The following is a 20,855-nucleotide window of genomic DNA, read 5'->3' on the forward strand; positions in this document are numbered from 1 at the left end:
CCAATCAAAAGTGATTAAGCATCGCAGAGCACAAACAATGCTGGCCCTTAAATCTCTGTGAACCCTCTTTCAGGGGAGCGAATGAAAGAGCACTCTGTCTGCAGCAGCAGATGACAGACGCGCGCTTGGAGATAAGTCTGCGCCATGCCCCCTTATCCTATGAACACCCGCCCTCCAACATAAGTAAGTAAATATATAAATAAATAGATTACAAAAGACCAAATGCTACAGAATGGGATCCCATGCTTTTTGGGGTTATGATTTAAAAAGGTGTCAACGAGGAAGTGAAGGGAATATGTTGCCAATAAATGTTCCCTTTTACAGGAAAGTGCCTTGAGATGATACCTAAAACCAGCAGCACCAGATAGACCTAGTTGAGTAAGAAAGCCACAACTCAACTGAAAGGAATCAAGTAGAGAATAGAAAAAAAAACCACATACTCATAGATACATGCAGATTCACACAGCACAGACAAACACACATAACAAAAACCTGTTTGCGTTCAAGCATGCACACACACACACCCTGTAACTATGATGTTTCAAACCGTCCTTTTGTGCAATACAATAACAACGGTAAAATCAAGTTGCCTAGAGTAACTCCCGTTTACCTGTAAACAATTAACATGATAAAAAAGTTGTTCCACAAAAACAAAACTTGGAGAAATTTTCTTTTGTTGGACAAAATCAAATCATGGTAGACTCTCACAAAAATGGGCAACAATCACAATGCATGAAGTATGCCGTATGTAACACAATACCCTGAACTAATGCATTAGATGCATGCGGTTCCTGCAAGACATACTGCAGTAGGAAGATTTGAGGAAAGCTGAATTCTGGGGCAGTTAACTAACGCTAAAAGGATACTGTTTGTATTGTGCCTTTTCAAACGCCAAGAGCAAGAGTACCACTGCAGCTTACGATGACATGGTGGTTGACCGAATGCTTCATCGTGAATATAATATGAACATGAGAAATGTATCAACAGTGTTGCCTAAATGCATGTTTTCAGCACATGAAATGCAATCTCACATGTGGTAAGCCTCCATTTGTAGTTGGATTTACTGGGAAGAAATACACTCATACGGGCTTGGTACAGTTCAGGCTTCAGCGCAGTACTAGTACACAAAATTATCCAATCCTAAGAATCCTAAGAAAATACTTTGAATGACATGTGCATTCTTCATAAAAGAAGATATAAATAAATTACTTTTGCTCCCCAATTGAAATCAATACCACATCCAAAAAGACAGTATTGGTGGGGATCTGTAGTCTGAGGCATTCAATAATTACACTTTAGGAACACGCACACAAACGCACACACTCGCACACACACGCTCCCAAACTCAAAACAAAGAGCGAGAGACAAGTGTCACCACCAAGAGGTCGTGAGGGGGAGGAGCTGGCCCTATGACAACAAGACATCACCCGTCTGCTGCTTGCTGCCGTCAACAAGTCAGCTTGAGCACTACCATCTGACTGGGCTTTCCTAACACTGCCCCCAAACTCAGCCAAAACTAGCTATTGCTGCTGCTGCTGCTGCTGCTGCTGTTGGCTCCTGCTTTCAATTTCAGTAGAGTGGGCCAAGTAATGGCTTCAGCATTTTGTGGTCTGCCGACACATATGGTCCGTGTAGTCATCTCGTCCTGTCCCCGCATCGAGCGTTTAGGGAGGTGCAGGGAGACGTGGGCCGGGGGAGACAGACACACAGCCCCTGGGCCGGCCACAGTTATGAGGGGGGGCGGGGGGGGGGTGTATGGTTCTTGTTATGACTGCCATGAGAATTGGGCTCCTTTGGGCCACCGCTGCAATCAGTGCCTGGCCGCAGAGCGTGGAATCAACTAAGCGGCGCTCGTTCATTCGTGTCAGGAAGGGCCAGGCCTTCGACAGATAAATTGTGGAGTAGGTGTTATATTTTGTTCCTAAAAAGACCCTCAGTTACAGAAGCACTTCATTTGAATTCGAACTTCAGCAGGTATAACCCAGACCCCCCCAAAAATAATGCTGGAAGTAAAAACAAAAGATGGCTTTTTTGCTATGGCTAATCATTGATACATTGAGAGTGACCACATTAACCTTCTCTTTATCTCTGTCACTCACGTCACTAACAGTGCCATTACTGGTAGTTAGGCTACTGCCGCTGCCCCTATCTGGCTTCGTGACCTAGATTAAAGGTTATTTGCTCAAGTCGCAGAGGCAGTTCCTTCGGCTCGCCCTTGTTGGGTTTCCTTATCTGGGTTTGTCTGGACAAATCTCGGACACAAAGCGCCCATTTTGTGCTCCTCTCTGGAGATCCTGTTACAGTGTTCCAGACACGACGCGGTCCGCCAGCGGTGCCTCTGGGAGCATGGCGTTTGGCGGGGCAGCGCGATTAGCTGCTTCCTCAACTTCAAGCATATGATACATGTGCGCTCCTCTTACTTCTCTGAGCACGCTTTTGTGCCGCGATGGGGTAAAACGATCGGCAAGGGGGTCAGATGATGTCATGCTGGGAGAATTCAGATATACCCACCCTCCCACCACCAACCAAAGACAATATAAAAGGGGACACACACACACACACACACACACGCACACACACACACTGAGACTGTACATGGAGCACCTGATCCAACAGTGCTTCAGGATTCCCCATTCTCCATGTTTTGATTGCCTCAGTAATTGCATTATTGCTCAGCGACCTTTGCCTGTTACTACAAATGAGATATACCTAATAATTTTCACGTCAATTTCCTGAGCAGTTCAGGATGGAATTCAAAACCGTGGATGTTTAAGAAAAGTACATTATAATGGGCCAAAACTAAAAAAAAAGTTGTACTGTATAGTACAACACTTTTCAATACTGTGAAAAGTATTTCACGCATTCTTGTCTGTGAGAGGCACTGAAGGAAATAACGGAATAACGCACACACTGATAAGAGTGTGGATACAGGGGCCTTTAGGTTCATATAGTGGCCTTATTGCTCTAGTGCTGTGGAAGGAGAGAGAGAGAGAGAGAGAGAGAGAGAGAGAGAGCAGTGTTCGCTGACCTCATTCCGACAACAAGCCCGGGAAGAGCCTTTCCCTGGAACCGTTTCGCAATACCACCGCTGTTTATACAGGTGGTGGGTGAGTCGAGCAAGATATGTAGAGAGAGCCCGCATTTTGCAACACCTCATTATGAATACTAAACACATGCAGCATGTCAAATCACAAAATCACACAGACACACACAAGCACTTTATCCCTGGTCCAAAGTGTGGCTTAAGTTTCATTTTAGTTGTGACATTTTCAGGGAATGCGTCATTTTGTAAGCTGCAGCCAACTCATCCCTCTCTGTTTGAATTTCAAACTCAAGTTCCTTTACACGATCCAAGAGCTGTCAAACGCTACTATCATCGGGTATTGTCCAATGAGTGCTCGCCTCCTGGAACGGAGGCCTCTGGTTGGCTCGTGTGTTTGGCTGCGGGGCCGTCTCCAGCAACAACATCAACTTGGCCAGAGTTCAGCCCCGTGGAAGGCTACAATAGCCCAAAGGTGGCTGCCCAGACCATTGTTTATGCAATAGCACACCAGTGCCAGGTGAAAGGGGAAAGAGCAAGACATGGTGGAGAAATATGGTAGACTACTGCTTGCAATAGAGTGGCGCTTTATGCTAATCTTCCCTGTAAGTACAGCTTAGTAAGGGATTTTATCATTGTGCTGTAGATTTTTTTTTTTTTTGACGTTTGCGTAACAGCAACAACACTAACTAGGAATTGTTGACTAAGAAGGGCAAAGTGCAACAAGTGATTGTTTTTACAGTCACCAACTAAAAAAAAACAAAAAAAAAAACAGGGGATTAGGCTCATAACACGTTCAGAGTATTGTCATTTGTTAATCTAATGCTGTTGAGTTCAGTTTAATTTAACATGTTACTAAACGACAACAATGCAATTACTACAGTCCAAAATATTTTACCAACAGGTAATCGACTAGAATTGCTGATTTATTATGTACTTGTTTTATAGAAAAGAAGTGGCACAATGTTGCAATGATACAAAGTGGAAATCTGGCACATTAACCCAAGCCATGTAACAACCTTACCCAAAATAAATAGATTTTACACTGTCATTTCTTCAACAGTTGAAGCCTGAATACAAACCCATGCATAAGTTAATGTAGCGCCTAGCTTATTTCCCCCACTAACCAACGAGGTGAACCAAATCCATTACATTTCGGAGAGTTGTGAAAAAAGCATCCACAAAACAGCTGTTTGGTAAACATACCAAAGTAATTGTTCCAAATGCCTTATTTTAACACAGATTAAATGCAATTAGAGGCTGTTTATCTAACCACAGCAAGTCTCTCTGCCAAAAGAAAAACCTCTGTCATTGTTTCGAGCAGCTCTGCTCAGAGGGAATACAGCCGGGGGGTAGGATGACTTTTTTTTATAAACATGGCTTCCTTATGTACAGGAAGGGACTTTCATACACAAACAAACCATATGTTCATTTCTAGCCGGGCCTTGCATAGGAAGAGTACAAGGGGTGGAAAAACGGTTGGTTGGCTAAGGCAAGGGTCTTCTGAGGTGAATATGAGGAATTTAGGTCAGTGCAGCCGAGACGTTTAACCAGCTCAAGCCGCTGCAGCCTGGGTGGAAATAGCATGGGAGGCCAGGGAGAGGGAAACCAGTGCGTCACGGCTCCCGGCCCGAGTCCAGGCCCCCCCGACGCAAACAAGAGCCATAACTTCCCTAATGATCCCAGATCATGTACGCCTCACACACGTTCCACCAATAGGGAGTGCCTCCTCTTTACCTCTGACCTCCAAGTGGGTGTGTCCACCTTTCACTGTGCATTAAGTTCATAACACGAAAGTTAAGGCCCAGTGGTGGTGCGGTGGGATGAATAGTTGACAAAAATTTAAATCTATGGGGTTGAATGCCCCGTGTTGAAAAAATGTCTTAAATCCACTTATGTACAAATAGTAAATCTTATTGCAACACTTCTACAATCTGCAGAAATTTTCAATCTAAGACCTAACAAATCTTTTAATATCTTTAATATCTGCCAAATCCTGATACTCAGACACTCTCCTGCTTTCCGTTTTCAGTCTCCCTGTCACACACACTTGCTCCCTGATTCAGACGGCCACGCACACACACACACACACACACACACACACACATTGTAAACAGTCTTTATTGAGACGTGAGTGCTTGTATAAACATAGACAAGCCCTATTGAGGGTCCGGGGCCGGGTTGAACAATAAGAGGGGGAAAGTTGCTGGACGTTCCTCACAGACGGTGTGTACAAAATCCAATTATCAGAGCCATGGCATTAACATTCCAGCAGTCTGGCAGGTGACGGCTCCGTCTTTTCAGCCCCCCCGCGCCGCCAGCATGGGACAGAGTCGCCCGGCAGCACCTCGACAATACGCACACACACAGCCCTCTCCGGCTCCCCCTTCTAAGATCCCCCAAGTATAGAGACATATAGAGGGAAGAAGGGCAAAGGGTGGGGAGGCAGGATGAGGAGAGGGGGGGGGGTTCGGTCTACCAGCGACACTAGTCTTTTCTTCAGGAGATCAGCGCGACCGGCCTAGCAGGCAGTATCAGTCAATGGGGCATTCTTCTCCTCTCTGTCTCGGGGTGAGAATATGTTGATCGCTGATAACGTTGCTTTGATTGCCATAATAGGGAAACCACTTTTTGTTTTGAGCATTTGCCTCCAAACAGTGGGCGCTTTGTCAGTCCTGGGTGACGTTCGTGGCATACAAGATGTTGATTAAAAAAAGGTTGTAACGGTAAAACAAAAACAATGTTGTCATTCTTGGCTACAGGGTGAGTTCTATAGATAAGGGATTTAAATAAAGTCTGTGCCCACGGGTCCCTCAATGACAAAAAGCAATGCAAGTCTGGCACAGACATCAGTACATTGTGTATATCTACAAATAGTTCAACCAAGCATCTAAAAAAAAAGTAAAAACCATATTAGGAAATTTTACTAATTTTATGTAATGTCAACTTATCTCCTTTAACTGTGCTCTAACTTCTGGAACTAACCTTTTTTTTTTATTTCTTATACTGATGGTTGTTCTTTTCTTTGCTTTAGATACACATAGTCCTTCTCACTATGGGATGTGGTGTACGTGATAGGGTGCATGTGATACGCAGTGCCTCTGCCTGGTGTCCTGCCCTGAACCCTTGTCAGGTCCTATATATAAACGTACATCTGGCCTCCATTCTGCTCTTTCCATCATGTCACCCTGCCTACATAGGAGAAGGCCGTATGTGATACATACAGTTCAGTACAGTACAGTACATGATCCCCACAGATTTATGACGCCCCATCACCAAGCACCCCGAGCCAGGCTAACTTTAAGAGGTGAAAGTGTGTTGCTTGTGTGTGTATGTGCAATCTGAGTGTGTGTGTGTGATCTGTAATCTATGAATATGAGGTACCTTGGAGTATTTTTGTGTGGTTTGTGTTACCTTCCTAGAGGCACCTTTTTCAAAAAACATTCGTTCTTAAACACAATGAACATGTTTAACAGACACTTCTGTGAGCTCTTGACATTGTTTTCCGTTTCCATTCCGCTTTTGGTTTCAACTGGCCTCTTTCATAGCTAGCTGTAACTCAGAACTGTACCCCCCCCCCCCACCTCTCTCCCTCTCTGTCTTTCACTATCCGTCTCTACAGTGGGATGTTACTGCAGTGTCTTGTGGCTTTCTCCACGGGCTACACACTGACCAGAAGGCCTGCGTGCAGTTAATTATTCTTGGATGGCGGATGAAAAAGTGAGTTCATTTTTTTTATGTGCTCAGCAGCGGTTTCCCATTCATAATAGTTGGCACTGGCCTTGCACCGCCTGCCAGACATCACACCCCAACCATTTTCATTTTCCTTCATCCATTTGTTTCATTCATGTCATAGATTTGGCAGAGGCCCGCATCGTTTTCCTGATGGTCGTCCACCCTTCAACACCCTCCTTTGAGTCTCAAACTCCCGTTTGTGGCCTTGTTTTGCGTCAGAGGAGAAAAAGTGGAAACAAACAAGCATACCGGTTTGTATCCAAGTGAAGCTGTCCTGTATATTATTACATTATTTTTTAGGAATGTTGTTTGTAATTTAAAACTGAACCAAAGATGCTTCAGCAAGGCCGTGTAAAACACTGCTGACATGCTCTTGGATAGAAAGAAGGACTTCACACATTGAAATTGTATTCTTGGGAAAGCGGATTGATATTGTTTGTGTGTGTGTGTGTGTGTGTGTGTGCATGGGTTTGCATGTGTGGTGGTGGTGCTGTGTGAAAATAATGTCTACCTCCACAGAACAGTGTCTAGGGACGGGGCAAAGAGTGAGATGGTGTAATATTGTACTTACAGTGGGGAGGGGGAGTGTTTTACACAAAGCATTCAGCTGTCTGAGGCCCCGAGATACAGCAGTTTATCATCATACAACTACTGGAAATATGCCCGCTGACAGGAAACCTATATCACACAGACACACACACACACACACACACACACACAAGCACACACACTGCTCCCACCCATCCCACCCACCCCGTCAACAACCACTTTGCTAAATCTATCAACTGCAGCTGTGTGCATGCGTTTTTTATGCATGCACACGGACAGAATACACGTGAGTCTATGTGTGCATGTCTGTAGGTTATATGTACACCGCAGATGCACTGCGTTCTCCTGGGGCTGAAACCCAATCCTGGAGAACTCAAAAACGACAACAAAACCCAGAGCTCTCGGGAACCGGGATTCCCAACGTGGAAACAAACAAGATGGCTACCGTGTCTCCAAACCCCAGCAGACGTTGCTGTGTTCACCAGCTCCCACCAGACTGCAGTTACAGGCCGGCTAGCAAGAGCAAGAGGAGGAGAGGAGGCTCCCGGGGCGGTTGGCTCGGCAAGCGGGACCAGAGGATGGCTGCGCCGTGGATTAGGGCCCCACAGTGGTCCATTGTTAATTGGGCGCCATGTGTGAAAGCTACAGAGAGATTAGTTTGTACAGCTGCTGCCATTTGTCATAACTGCCCTTAACAAGACACACATGGCAACCCAAGTTACAGCCAGAGGTTTTACAGAAAAAGGGGAGAAAAAAAATGTCTGGTGGGAGAATGTCTAATAGTTTGAGAAACAGACCTGGTCATAAGCAGATGAAGATGTTCCTGGGAAACAACAAGCAGACTCTGCCGAGATCCCACAACAGATCATGAGTGTGTGGGTATTAGCAGTTTCGCCATCTGTAGGTCAACTAGGGTGATTATCATAACTAATCAGAACAGCTATTTTAAACCAGTATAAATAAAGGGCTATAGGTTGCAAACACTTTTGTCAAAGCCATGAGGCAAGATCAGATATTATATCATGGCTCTGTTGGCCAAAACCCCAAATTAAACAGGGTCTGCATTTTATTGGAAAGGCTAGAGTAGACGAGAATAGAGATAACAAGTAAGCTGGTGACTGCTACGGCCTGATGACCAGTCGTTACCCAAATTGACTTGGTAATGTAGGCTACATCATGAGAGGTTCAAGAGAGGGGTGGTGAAGTGGAGTTATTTTTTGGTAAGGATCCGCAGCGTAATTGCGGGTTGTAGGCCTGTGCACATGTTGCAGGCCTAATTACAATCTTGACTTGGTAAATCCGGAACAGGCTTTTAAAGCGGTCTGACTTTCAATTTTTGCCCGACAGACGCTGCAGCACTGTGTTTATTGAGGAGGTGCGGTTGATTGAATCTAAATGCAGGCTTTTGGGCTGGAGTGCAGGTGAGCAATAATCTGATGTGTGTGTGCAGTAAGTGGTTTCATGGCTTTCTGTGCGTATGTGTGTGTGTGTGTGTATCTGTACGTGTGCATCTTTGTGTGTGTTTGTGTATACACGGTTGGTGGAAGGGTTTTCTCAAAGTCTGCACAGCCCAAATACCAGCTGGAGTCTTATGCCAGTGGAGAAAGCGGGCCAATTTGAGAAGAATTCAAGTTATCTGGAGCCAGATCATATAGGCTTTCAGAAGGCACCATGGTAACAAGCTCCATTCCTTCCCAGTAAAAATAACGGGCTTCATTAACTGTCCTGTTAGTGCTGCGGCGGGCTTTAATCACGGGGTCCAGACCGCATTGGACCTGCTTATTCCTGACACAAGTAGTCGCACAGTGGTGAAACCATTTCATCATCACTAATCCCATGGGCACAGCTATTCCAACTGGCTGTCTTTGTTAAGACATTATTTAAATATCTACCACAGAAATTCATATCACGTCAAAATTTTGCAGAGGTTAAAGCAAGAGGGTATGCTCATATTTAACTGATGAAAGTGATGAAGGAAGGTCGTGATAGTTTTGAGATGTCCATTGTTTAGCAATGTCTCTACTGTAGACAATCTGTGTCTGAAATTGAGTTTACATTTCCCTTTCCAGAAGTTAGCAACAACTGGGTTTTGTTTTGGTGTTTCTGATTTGTTTAGTTACTGGTTAAGCTTTCTGTCTATGTATCTTTGTCCGTGCCAATTCAAGCATGCTGTTTTTATGCCCATGTCTGAGTTTCCTCCTCACCCATTTATGTGGATATCTCGACTGAAAAGTAGAGGGAAATGTCCATTTTGCCTATTTTTCTCTCTTTTTCACTATCCGTCTTTTTAATGCCTCTACACAAAGAGGCAGTGTGAAAACATGATATATTTATCACAAGGGAGAAAGCAGCTCTCTAGAAACTCTTTGACATCTGTTGTTTTGGTGATTTGGGGATTGGAGATTTTCATGATGTTCCAACCAGTGAGATGTCCATATTTCCTCTCCTCTTTTCACCCTCACTTCTCACTTTCATTACATACAGCTTCAATGCTTATCATCATCAGTTTCAGATGAGACACCATGTTTATGTAGGTGCCAAAAATGTAAATTACTTATTTTCCATTTCTGCTGCTCTATAAACTTTCTTAAAGGATAGCTCAATAAATAACACACAACAGTATTAGGGGAGCAGTATTGTTTGTTATATGGAATATAAGACATTTTCTGCTCATTTTGAGTTGGACCCTAAATTTGGGAGCTTTTTGAGTGGCTAACCTGACATATGTGAGGGAGGAGTGGAAGCTCTTTGACTAGCTTTGACAACTCAATGGGGCGCTGTTGAATCCGTCCCAAGCAGGCCATTCCCAAGCCCCAGACACCATATCCCCTCTTTGACCCGCTGCACTAACATTAGAAAGAAATCCTCTGGGGATTCTCCCCCACCCCAAACAACAGCATGCCCACCCAAAAGTACATTTTGCACAGAGTTGCGATGGCGGGCCTTTCTTTTGCCGTCCCACTCAGGTCCTGTCGAGCCGTCACAGTGACGGGCCGTACTGTACTGCCAGACAAAAGAAGAGACAACCATCACTCTGGGCCACTGATCGGCCCTGTCTGGACTGAAAAGACTTTGATGGGGCAAAGCAGGGTGGGGGTGCTGCACGGAGAAGTTAGCGTCTCCTGGGCAACCACTCTGATTGTCTGTCCCTGCCCAAAGTTCCCCATCACACCCCACCTTCTACCCCTTCCCATTTTTTTTCTTCCCTTCGTTGGTTGTTCACAAGGCTCCTTCCTGGGTGAAGGGGACTGGCTTTTGCATGCCTCAGATGTGAAAGTCTCAGCCTGGCTTTTGAGCGGTGCTTTTTTTTTCCTGGCTGACTATTTGGTGGTCTACTTATCTGCAAGAAATACAAGGTCAAAAAAACATCTTCACCCTTCTGTCGTTCTTAATCTAACAATTCTGTTTCTCTCTCTAGCCCCTTCTTACCCCTGTTTCCATTACAGACCCAGCTGTCTGAGAAGACCAGTCTAGCTGGCAGACGGGCAGACAGTGAGATAGACTGCCTGGTCGGCAGTTAGGCTGGTAGGACGGCAGAGAAGAGAGGGCAGCCATTGGATGGAGAAGCTCAGGCAGCAGGGAGGGCCTTTGTAAGGCAGGACAGTGAGGTACAGTGTAGCGCCTGGGATAGGGGGTGAATGTACCCATTTGTCTTCATTTGGGAGGGTTGGCGGACAGGGTGGGGGTGGGGAATCTAGCTGGGAGGAGTGGGAGGTGCCGGTCCTCCAGTCAAGTGGCCTCGGGGGGATTTGAAATGCATTCGGGGTCCTCCCCAAAAGCCTGGGAAAGTGTGGTGAAGCTGAGATCTTAACCATGGACTAATGACACAAACTGCAGTCCTTAACCAAGTGTAGCCACAAACGCCAACCTAAAACTCCAACTGAAATAGAAAAGAAAAGCCTTTTCAGCACAATTCCTGTCCCTTAGAATACCCCTGAAAGGCCTCGTCTCATTTTTGATGGATGCAACTGCACAAACTGTGACACAAGAAAATTAAACACACCGTCGCAGAGCAAAACAGGAGTTGTAAATTTTGGTGAGAAAGAAGGCATCCACATTTCTCTGTGGCCTCTGCTCCGAGTTGCCTTGTTTCCATGGAGATTTATGTACACATGGCACACAAAAGAGGGCTAAGGAGGTAACACGGTCTGTTTAAGCCTTGAGGTATTTGCTCGAGCAAAACCCCGCTGCTAATAACACAAGCTTCATACTGAGCCAGGCAACCTGGCTGCACTGCACCCAGGTTAGCGTTTGAGAAAGAGCAGGAGGGGAAAGCAGGAGTGAAAGAAAACAAGAGAAAAGTCAGACGGGGAGATCACAAACAAGAGGGGATCTAGGAGAGAGAGAAAGAAAGAAAGAAAGAAAGAAAGAAAGAAAGAAAGAAAAGAAAGAAAGAAAGAAAGAAAGAAAGAAAGAAAAAGAAAGAGAGAAACACTGCAAAATGTATATAGCTCCCGGGTTAAGAGAAGAAGGATCGGGAAGACATTTAGTGGGAAGCGGAAATCAATAAGCCAAGCGGTGGAGCTGGGAGGGAGTTCTAAGTGGATTAGATTGAGAGAATGTGTTCGATAGGTTATGGCTCTGAGAGAGAGGTAGCCAGACACCGCAGGCTCTATTGCATACTAATAAGGTAGCCAGAATGAGAGCCAAGCGCAGGGTTGTGCGGTTCACTCTGAAGATTTTCACAGAAGAGTTTTTCTATATGGCTCCGGAGTCATCGGTTACGGTTTTTCCCATGTTTGGTATTTTACAGTTTTGCTGTTTTTGTTCTGAACGTTCACAATCCAACTTCCCAGAATACATTTTATGCACAACCTAAAACTGAGAGTTAGTGCTATTTCCAGTATCATCTCGCAGTACAAATGCAAGAAAACACAAAGCAGTTGAATAACTTGTCTTCACAAAAAAAAAAAAAAAGAAGGCAAACAGTGGTGTCCTTAACGCTGTCTGCTTACAACAAGTTTTGTTTCACACTGCTGGCATTAACCCAGCCACCCTTTCTCTGGCCAAGCGCCTGGGCCTGGGACAGCTGTCATGGTAGGAGTCTAGGGCTTGAGGGAGAGCCAGAGAGAGAGAAAGAGAAAGAGAGAGAGAGAGAGAGAGAGAGAAAGAGAAAGAGAGAGAGAGAGAGAGAGAGAGAGAAAGAAGGAGCGAGAGTCACTTGGCTGGGCAGTGTGCCGCAGGGGTGATTCCTGATGGCAGAGGCGGATAGGGGGACGGAGGGAGGGAGGGATAGATGTTGTGCTTAGTCACAGACCTCCACTGTGACCCAGAAGGTCAGGCCTCTGCACTGGCCGCCTGACCAAAGCCTCCGAGGCAGCCGGGCGGAAAACAAGATGCAAACGGCTGCCCCACGCAGCGTGGTGAGCAGGCAGTGGCCGGCGTTTTGGAGCTAGAGACCAGCCAGACTACCCAGCCTGGGGAATTGGAGAGGGGGTGGTGGTGGGGTGAGGGGGGTGTCAGTGGTGCCTACTCCCCCTCACTTAGGCCACTGAACCAAGGGACCACCAGCCAGACCAGAAGGAGTGGCGGGGGAGTGGAGACAAACAGTTGCCAAGAGACCACCGGTGATCCTGCGACCGCGGCGGTTTGACCCCGATTGAGGAGGTCAACGAGGGGGGCTTACAAGCAGCTCCCCCCCGCCTCCACCCCTGACCGCCACCCCCAGGCAAAAAGTCTTCCTCTTCCACGTGCCTTGGGCCTGCGACGGCGTGTTTTCACTGATCTGTTTTGCTCAATTAAACTTCAGAGGACACCCTGCCACATCTCTCCGCAAAGGTCACGACCCCGGGACAAGAGGCTAAGTCTTAGCTCTCGTAAAAAACGAGGTCTCTGTTAACATGGCAGCACGCATTCGGAGGTAATCCATCCGGATCCACAAACTATCAGGGTGGTGTGAAAAAAAAATGCTACGTTAGAGCGGGGAAAAAAAGAGGAAGGTAATGATGTTTTATGGCTGTGTTAACTTTCAGCACCAGAGTAATGGGAAAGCTACTTGACCTCGACCTCTTCAGTCTCCCACTGGACTACCTCCGCAATCCTTTTCTGTCATTGGTCATGAGCCAATCTATTGACACCGAACTTACAAAATTCTCATTTGTACAGAAATCAGTTTTGTAGGTATTCCCAATTCAAATTACCATTCCAGATTTACTGCACTTAAGGTTTTTCTTGGCAGGTTCATTCAGAACGGTGGTAGCTTAGGCAAGAGTAGGGCACATAATCTCCAAAAGCTCCAAATTCCTCAACATCCTTAAATAGGATTATTTCTACATCTTCCATACATATCTTTATTAATTATTTATGTGTAGTTATTTTATTAATGGATACCTTTGCAGTGAGTACATCTAAATATGTAGAGCTAAGCCCTTACAACGTGTAAAGCTTAAACATACAATGAATACTTTCCTACATCCGTTGAGGAAACATCACAAAACCAAATGAGAGCAAGGCCTACCCTAACGTGTCGAAACACGAAGATCATCTACATGCCTTGTTACATTTAAAACTATTCCCTCAAGCTGTCAAACTGGATATGCAAAATATGAATCCAGGTGGGGAGAGGCGAGGATTTAAAAAAAAAAAAAAAAAAAAAAAAGGAATTACAATGTTTGTTTGATCCGATAAAGATAAGACAGTGTTTCTCGGAGTGCAACGACAGCGTGGCTGTGAGAAGCCGGGGCCCTCTATTGAACAGGGCCTGCCAGTTGGCACAATGGATGCCACAACCCCCACTCCCTGCCCCCAGCCTACTTCCCAGCGGGCATTCATCTGGGCATGCACATGGGTGCTGCGGCTCTGCCTGGCTAAACGCGTCTGTGCCCCAGAACAAGGGGGCTGAGTGCCCTCTCTAAATTCACCCAGCGCAGTCGCTGCCAACCCGCCGACCTTTCTCAGGCAACAACCCACGAGAATCGAAAACAAATACGTTTTTAACTCCTGATTTTTGACACAAAATAAGAAAAAAAATTCTGCCGACTAAATTATGGCAGCAATATATTTTAGGTTATCCAATTTCACTATGCAGCACAAGTAAGCCATTGCCAAATAGCAGGACAGAGTACAATGTTCTAAGCAGAGTTTGGACCCATTTTTTCTAGCAGTTCGCACAAACACCAGATTCCGTTTCAGAGAGAGCCGTTTGGTAGTTTCTTTGTGTTTGATTGTATGTTTGTTTGTTTCGTGCAGTTGCAGCAGAACAAAGGCAGCGGCTTCCATTCTGCCACTGTCAAAAAACTTTCCAACGTGCCCACTGCATTGCAGATGCCAACCAACGAATCAAAGGCACGCTGCAAGCAGACAAAGAGGGTTTGATGCCAACCTCCGAACCTCTAACAACCATTACTGGTGATTTCCCTGCCTCCCTGGCACAGTGCAAAACAAAATGGCGCCGCGCCGCACGCTAGCACAATATGGCTGCATTGTCTGGAGATGGGCACTGCTTGGTAACTTGAAGAGAAGGAAAAGACGCTTTTACTCACAAAAACGAAAAAAAACGTGTCCGTCTCTGCGATCCCGGTAAAAGAATGCCATTTTGCATTTGCCAAAGTTTCAACCGAAAGAAATTTAGACGACAACTGTAAATGAACGCTTGATACGCAACGCGATGTCTGATGAGAGAATAAAATTATACACAGGCAAAAGAGAACACATTATTCTCACCATTTTGGAAACCAATCAATACATATTTCAAACACTAAAATTAATCTGCTTGCCACTAACGTGCATTTCTTCCACAGTGGACATGTATTTCTAAAATATTAGGTGGTGAAATGCCAACCAGAATTCACAGTACAAGCACTACTTTATCATGTGCGTGTCGTACATTATGAAAAAGCACCACTAAAGAGGCATTCTAAGGTTGATACTGAACAGTTAAAAACGCAGCAGATGCAAACTAGAGAAGCAGCGGCATCCTACAAAAGACACAAAAGAGGGTCTGATGCCAACCCCGGTGCCAATGGCAACCATTATTGTCTCTCTGCTGTGCCTTCTGCTTTCCCTGGCACTTATCAAACACAAAATGGCGCTCAGGGTTTGATGATAATGAGCTAGCTATACTGGCATTTCTTCCTCAGCAGCAAAAGTATTGGTGGTAACTACTACATTTCGTGTCGTTGCACCAGAATTAATGAAGGGGAATTTCGACCGGGAATAGTAGAGGGGATTCCAGTGTTTTAGTCGACACAAAAGAGAAGAAAGTGCAAAATTGGGAGAGAAGTAAATGGCAGTGAATTAAAATGATATGCCTGTTTTGCAGGAGACACAGGATTTAGGTTTGTTTGAGAGAGCTGTTACCGGTACGGGCCTATTCTGAAAAAAATCATTGGCTCTGCTGTCCAAATGGCTCTACTATCCAGAAACATTACTGATTAGAAAATTCACAACATCTATCTAAATAACATTGTCTGCCGAACTTGAATTATATCCAACTTTCCCCTCTCTTTAAACTTAATGTGGAATTTCACAACTGACAGTGATGTTTCTATCCACAAATACTGGGTAAAAATTCAACCTGACAATTTGGAGCAATGCACAGCAATGCTGCATTTTCAAATGAGAATTTCCAGTGAGAAATTTTGGCTTAAATTACCAATGTTGCAGATTATCTCAAATTGTAGGTATAGAATACAATTCTTTTATAGTTTAGGCCATTCTTTTAGTCAGATATCAAATAGAACTAATAAATCATATTAATTCAATTATGACAAAATTGGTTTTAACATATCATTCAAAAATGAACATGTTGAAACCAACTGCAATAAATGGCAAAAAAATCTCTTCAACCTTTGATTCTACCTCATATTCAAAAACGCATGATTCAGTCTTCACATCGAGCAGACCGCTGTGTCCTCAAAAGCCTTTCAGCTGAAAACAATCAGCTTTTCAGGAATAAAGAGAAATGGTTTTCATTCCACAACACATATACACATATATTACACACACACACGATATATCAATATCAGACACATATATGTATTATGTAGCCTATATAGAAAAAATGTCCTAACTGAAATTTATTGGTGAATATTAAAAAAAAAAAACTATGTTAAGGCCTCAGGATGTCTCATATCTTCAATACTAATCCATACTGTGTTTAACTTTTATAGCAGCAATATTTTTTTATAAGGTTTAAGGTTTATAAGGTTTCAGTTTCTCAAATGGTAGAAATCTCATTTTAGGACACAACTTTTCAAATATTATTTTCCAATAAAAAACAGTGTTTTATGAATGGGGATTGTGGGGCCAAAGGCCATTGAAATTTTTAAAACGCATTGAGGTCCATCTGAATTTTTTTTTAAATTGGACTTTTGAAAAATCACCAAAACTGAAATAACAAGGTTTTCACACAAAAGCAGTGATATGTAGACTTGGTATTATTAAAATGTGCCACTGATGGGTTCACTTTAATCTTATCATTCTTCACTGCAACTTTCCACAACTGTCATGGTCAATATCCAAACAAATAGAATAGGTCTACTGTGTGCGGGTAGGTGTGCAGGTATGTGTATATGTGTGTGTGTGGCTGTGTGTGAGATAATAACTAATCTGTCATAATCATAACCATAATATAATAATAATGTAATTATCATTGCACATTAGCAGGAGCTACTGCTAATGTACAACAATGCAAATACACATTCAATACATGTTTTACATGTTTACAAGATCAAAGTAAAGGACAGTTTATTTAAGGAATACTTTTGATGTAGCAAACATATCGGCCCAACCTGAAACATGTAAAACACGGACCCATATATTGATTTTATTATATTTCATGTATTTACTTATCTAGCCAATGTAATGTTGATCTCAGCCAGTCTCAACAAGACTGCCAAAAAGTTAACACATGTGACCCTTGACCTTGCCAACCCGTCATCCACACATGCATGCTGGCTCACACACACACACACACACACACACACACACACACACACACGCGCACGCACGCACACATACATGTACAAGTGTGAACCTACCTTGGTCCTGGACATAGTATGCTAGAAACAAGTCCAGCTCCTTGACCGATACTGTTATGTGGTGTGGCTGGACACAAAGTGCTGGGTTGGTGCAATGCGGAGACTTGACGAGGCGCTCGCCGTCTGTACTTTCCAGAGGGATGCCTTTGAAGAGGATGACCATCACCAGGTCCAGGCGCCAAACTTTGTCGGCCTGCCGCAAACAGTCGATCCGGCGGATCTTGCCCTTCTGGTCCGGGTTGGATAGCACGCAGCACGGGTGCTTCTTGCCCGTCACGCTGAGGACAAAGTCCTCCCGGTACTCCTGGCGAATGTCCTTACGGAGCTTGGCCAGCAGCCTGGACGCCCATTTCTGCTTAACCTCGGGCTTCTCGCTCAGCAGCTCGTCCTTCACCGCGCGCTCCTCGTCCTTGGACATCCGCTTCTCGTGCTTCTTGAAGTACTTGCGTTTTCGGGCCTGGAGGTTGAACCATGTGTAGGCGATGGCACGGACGTGGGGGAGAAGTGCCTCGATGAAGGGATGAAATTCATCCTGGAGCATCCGAGGGGCGCGGCGAAGAGGGGAAAGAGAAAAAGAGAGAAAGTTAGTCACAAACTCGTGCACATAAATCTGAATTTTGTCAACTAGTAATCTGGGCAGGAAGAAAAGTTAGACAACCAAAAAAGTAAATAGTTCCTAATAACGGACCACATGGCCACACCGTATGACAATATCGCACTGGCAGCCTCAATAGCTTTAAGTCTAAAAATGACTCTTCACATAGCAACAGTGGTTTTACCATCCTAGATGTAGCTGGATGTGCTGCGGATATGACAAGGAAATTCCACTGTTTATATCAACTGCCAGCACTACAATAGCACCAACCACGGTGACTGAATGCACTGGTGTCTCCGCTCCCATTTCCCGAGCATGCTCTGAGCGGGACTCCTGTCCTGCTGCTACAGAGAGCATGCGCCCCTCACACTTGCATTTCTCTTATCAAACTATCCACATTCCAGTGTGAACTTATCCCGTGTTCACGAAGGATGGGGGGATAAGCTGGAAGGGCAACCGGACTGCAGTCGAAAAGAATACAGCCACGGGAAGTCAAGGAGATTCCCATTCTCCTGGCGCACGCAAACGGCCTTGTATACAAGCTCTATGTTCATAAACGCATTCAATATACGGACGGAGAGCAGAAAAAACAAAACATACAGTTAAGTACTATTTGCAAAGGTTGAGTCGGGACTTGGTTAGCAGTCGTGCCAAATCATTTCATGTGTTGACGGTAATGCATGGCATGACACTTGCCCAACCTCATTCCAAAACCTGAGGTTAGACAATGAAAATGAAATCTTGGCCTCCTTTTTTTAAATTCTCTGTCTCCTTAACTCCATAAAAATTGTGATGTTGAAAACTATTTTCTAAGAAATTATCTGAAATGTTTAATATTGGTAGAAATATTTTCAGCACTAATTGCACTTTTCCATATAGGTTAAGTTGTTTGTATTGGGCATCATGACGTGATACACTTTACACCGCAGCTCACATATTACTTATCTTTGAGCCTAAACTGAAAGATATTGAAATTATGAGCCATAAATGGAAAATTTGTTGTACATTTGTTTTGCAATCCACATCTGAGGGAATTTCTGTTAGAATATCACCTTACAAGGTAAAAGGACAAATTCAGAAAAAATCTAAAGCAAGCCAATAGTTTGACCTATAGGCTCTTACAGCAATAATACTTGAATAATTCTAAAAAGATATAACCTCTTAATGTTTATTCTCTGTAAGTTTTGAAATGTACAATAAGGGAGCAGATGATTTAGGAATCCTCAGAAATTATAGCAGCTTTGAGTGAGAAGTGGAAACATGAACTTATCTTTGTTTTAGGTCATTAAAATGTCAAAATGAATAACCATAAGCCGTCTCTTTTGAACGGGCCTTTGAAGAGTTAAACCACATATTGTTCTTTGTGTAGGCAGGCAGGCAGGCTATGGGAAACCACAGAAATCCACTCCCTATCTGTGCTCGCCGCTGGTACTCCTCCGAGAAGCCACATTTCTGCTCCACACTTTCATGCCAATAAAACTTAAAGCTCTGCACCGGCATACTAATGTCAAATTATAACCGTAAATAACAAAGTGTAAATAAAAGTTTCAATACAATTTAATTCTCTATAGATACTTATTTTGAACTGTATGATACTTCAAATACTTTTACAATACTGACCCACAGTAAGTCATGTAGAGAGGTAAAAAAAAATAACTCACAACTAATTTTATTGCCATCTCTTCACTATAATGTTGCCAGGTAACCTGACAAAAGTAAACAGAATTTTGCTTGTAAATGTGCTCAGTAGCTACTGTCCCCTGAATATTTTACACTTGTGGCTTCCTGTACAAAAACACCCCAAATATTCATTTAATTTTTGCAACCAGGCTAAAGCCAAACGCTGTAAAGATAAACGACTTGGCGAGGGCCTATGCAGTGCACTTCAGTTGAGGCCATAAAAGCACAATCCTCTTAAGTACAAACTAAACCACATCTCAGTCAATCACTTACTTATGCCAAGTAAAATATAAACAGTAAAACTGAGTCAGCCAAAACAGTCAGCTACTCTGTCCAACCGCTGAATCAACCTTATCATGCGTTTGATCTTCCTACAGTGAAAGTGGCTTTATCTTCTTCCAACTTCACTTCCCCAAAGTACAGCTTTTTTTAATCTAAATAAAAAACATACACGTGAAAAAAATAAAAATAAACACAGGTTAGGCAAGGTTGGGTAGTGCGCGTGGGGTTATTAAAGGGCGCAAACAACCTAATTAAACCTGGGAGAAATCGCGCATACCTATACCGACTACACAGGATTATCAAGGTGACAGTCTTGGTCTCCTATCTGAGAAAACTATCTTTAGGCACAACTTTACGCACACAAAGAGCGCTGCACGGTTAGTACTTTAGCCACTCTATAGGTCCCTATAGGACTGTTATAGTGATTTTTCGTTAGGGGGCTTTCATTGGATTCTCAGATCTTGTGTGTAAAAACCATGCCTGTTCCTAACCATGCGCTTTGGATCAATAACCTACATTTGGTTTGTTTGAGCGCCACATTATCCACTCCCAAAGCATTGCTACACATTATTCGGCATGAAATAATGAAGATATTTGCACTCAGAGATGGAAAGGAATAATCCTGACGCGTAGGATCCATGCATAACACTTGGTTATATTCCCTGTTCAGTACGCGTTACAGGACTGTTTCAAACGAGCAAAGCACAGTTGAGCAATTTGATATAAAAAGACACAAATACCTGAGTAAGACAAATCGGAGAATACATGACGAGCCAGTAACACAGAGAATAAATGTACTCGGACTGATTCCTCTGGTCACTTTATCGCGCCATTCCTGGACCGATGTGCACCATGCAAGATTGTGGAGCAGTTATCCGCGTTTGAAAAAAAAAAAAAAAAAAAGAAGAAGAAAGATTATCCAACAACATCCATGAATTTTTGCGTTCCAAAGATTGTCGTCTCCGCGTAGAAATAGACACTATGCAGGAGATTT

At 43.9% G+C, this 20,855-nt stretch overlaps 1 protein-coding gene across 1 annotated transcript in view; it reads right to left on the minus strand.

Moving 5' to 3' along the window:
• The window catches only part of LOC139652528 (nuclear factor 1 B-type-like), a gene marked incomplete at its 3' end in the record, with an annotated part of 55,753 nt that overhangs the window by 32,904 nt on the left and 1,994 nt on the right, over nucleotides 1-20,855 (minus strand). Inside the window, exon 2 of the mRNA XM_071529631.1 lies at nucleotides 17,305-17,836. Coding sequence (XP_071385732.1) covers nucleotides 17,305-17,836 — 532 coding nt within the window. The remainder of the gene's footprint in view (nucleotides 1-17,304; nucleotides 17,837-20,855) is intronic.

The sequence above is a fragment of the Centroberyx affinis genome, unplaced genomic scaffold (genome assembly GCF_046629955.1).
Source record: "Centroberyx affinis isolate AG114_WGS23_722 - 3 ecotype Tasmania unplaced genomic scaffold, CSIRO-AGI_Caff_v1 ptg001819l_1, whole genome shotgun sequence".
Taxonomy (NCBI): Eukaryota; Metazoa; Chordata; class Actinopteri; order Beryciformes; family Berycidae; genus Centroberyx; species Centroberyx affinis.